This window comes from Nannospalax galili, unplaced genomic scaffold, assembly GCF_000622305.1.
Source record: "Nannospalax galili isolate Female #2095 unplaced genomic scaffold, S.galili_v1.0 scaffold263, whole genome shotgun sequence".
Taxonomy (NCBI): Eukaryota; Metazoa; Chordata; class Mammalia; order Rodentia; family Spalacidae; genus Nannospalax; species Nannospalax galili.
In genome coordinates this window covers 1,819,707-1,821,494 of record NW_008350402.1, presented here as the reverse complement: position 1 = coordinate 1,821,494, position 1,788 = coordinate 1,819,707, and the positions used below count along the sequence as shown (strand labels likewise).

The 1,788-nt window shown below is 46.8% G+C and overlaps 1 protein-coding gene across 5 annotated transcripts in view; it reads right to left on the bottom strand.

The window, feature by feature from the left end:
• Pax5 (paired box 5) overlaps positions 1-1,475 on the bottom strand; it is a 192,748-nt gene extending 191,273 nt beyond the window's left edge. For 4 of the 5 annotated variants that reach the window (XM_008847697.2, XM_008847696.2, XM_008847698.2 and 1 more), the window contains exon 1: positions 1,367-1,412. In XM_008847697.2, the coding sequence (XP_008845919.1) occupies positions 1,367-1,412 (46 nt within the window). Of the gene's footprint in view, positions 1-1,366 lie in introns of all 5 variants that reach the window. The other variant, XM_008847694.2, reaches the window with a different exon arrangement.
• Positions 1,476-1,788: the final 313 nt, after the last annotated feature.

Below are 1,788 nucleotides of genomic sequence, written 5' to 3'. Positions count from 1 at the left end.
TTTTTTTTTTTTTTTTTTTTTTTTTTTTTTTTTTTTTTTTTTTTTTTGACCCAGAGCTATGCCCAGAAAGTTGTCCTGAGTTTGGGGTCTAAGTTTACTTCTCTCTATTCTTTGACTTTTGTCAGGAGCTGGAGTAGAATTTGGGGTTCAGAGATAGCCTAGGAATGGGAGAAGTAGGTTTCTTGCCAGAGTTGACAATTTATGTGTAGACTGGCGCAGGGCCTTGTAATGAATGAAAGAGGTCAGCAGATCAGCTTATGCCTTAGGGCAGACAGAGGCCTGCTGCCCCTGCCACATCTCCCCAGACATAAACATACCCTGCAACCTAGTGCCTGGGCCTCTGGGAGACACAGGGTGCAGTGCCAAGAAGGCCTGTGTGCATACAGTCACCCCAGCTAAATGCTAAAACTAGGCACATATATCCACCCACTTGTGCTCTCCTCCATTGGAGCGGCACCCACAGGACAAAACCTGAGCATACAGTGTGACACACACACACCACACACAATGTCAGAGGCTAATCTAGATGAAAGCCAAGACAAGCTGGGGGTTGCTTGATCTCACCTGATAGAATTGTACCTGCCACAGGAGACCCTTGGGCACACACACTAGCTCAACAGTGCCCAAGAATGAAGCAGTATCCAGAGCAGAGTGAGGGTCTAATTGCTCTGAATTCACATCCTCCACTTCTTGTCCCAACAAAATAAGACCTTTGCCCGGCTGCACATGTTTTACACACTATATCCCTAATGGGCCTAGAGCCACATCTGTGTCTAGAGACAAGCACTTTTGTATGTATTGGTATGTACATAGTGGACAGCTGTTGACATCCAAATATGGACTGGTCAGAGTAACCACTTCTTTCTTACTTCCAAAATCACTTGAGATATGACAGGTGAATAAAGTAGTCGATGTACAATGAGTGAGATGCTTATCAAAACTATAGACACAGCACTCACACAGACACATATTCAGGATGCTTAAAAAGAACATACAAACACCAGCCCATAAACACACACGACTACAGGCAGGGCACGAAGATCACACAGACACACAAACTCAAACCAAATACATATACAGGGGCAAACAAACTCATTGTCACTCATGCCCACTTTGAGCTCCTTATGGAAAAACACAGACCCAAACCTCCAGATCAACACCAACACATTCAGAAACAAACAAAAACCCAGGCAAACTTGAAGACATTTGGACAGATGCAGACTAGTGAAAAAGCACACAAATACTGCAGATACAGTCAATCCCTGAGAAAATTCGGTGCACCCCTTGTCTCCAGATTTGCCCTATGTGGGCACCAGCACCAGGCTGTGTCCCAGCATGTATGATGCCCGTAACGCGGTGGTCCTACCTGTCCTGCCGGTCCGAGGAGTAGGGTAATTTTTCTCTAAATCCATATTCAGGACTTGATGAAATGGACAGGGAAAAAGTTTCCACTTTTTTGTGCCTTTTTTTTTTTTTTTTTTTTTTTTTTTTGGTGCCAGGGGCCCGCTCACAGGTCGGAATAATTCAAGCCTTCCGCTCCCCCGCCGAGCTGGGGTAGCTGATCACTGAGCTGAAACTAAACGTTTTAGGTGGAAAAAAAGCGTCCGAAGGCACCGTGAAATGATTAAGGAACTAAAGAGCTTCTCGCCATGTGAGATCATGTCCTGTTCTCGCCAACATCACAAGATGTCCCCAGACACGCCGCGCCCCTAGCGCACCGCCCCGCACGGCCCGCCCGGAGCAAGGAAAGGGTGTCGGCTCTGCGCGGCCTGCTCGGCGTGCCAGACG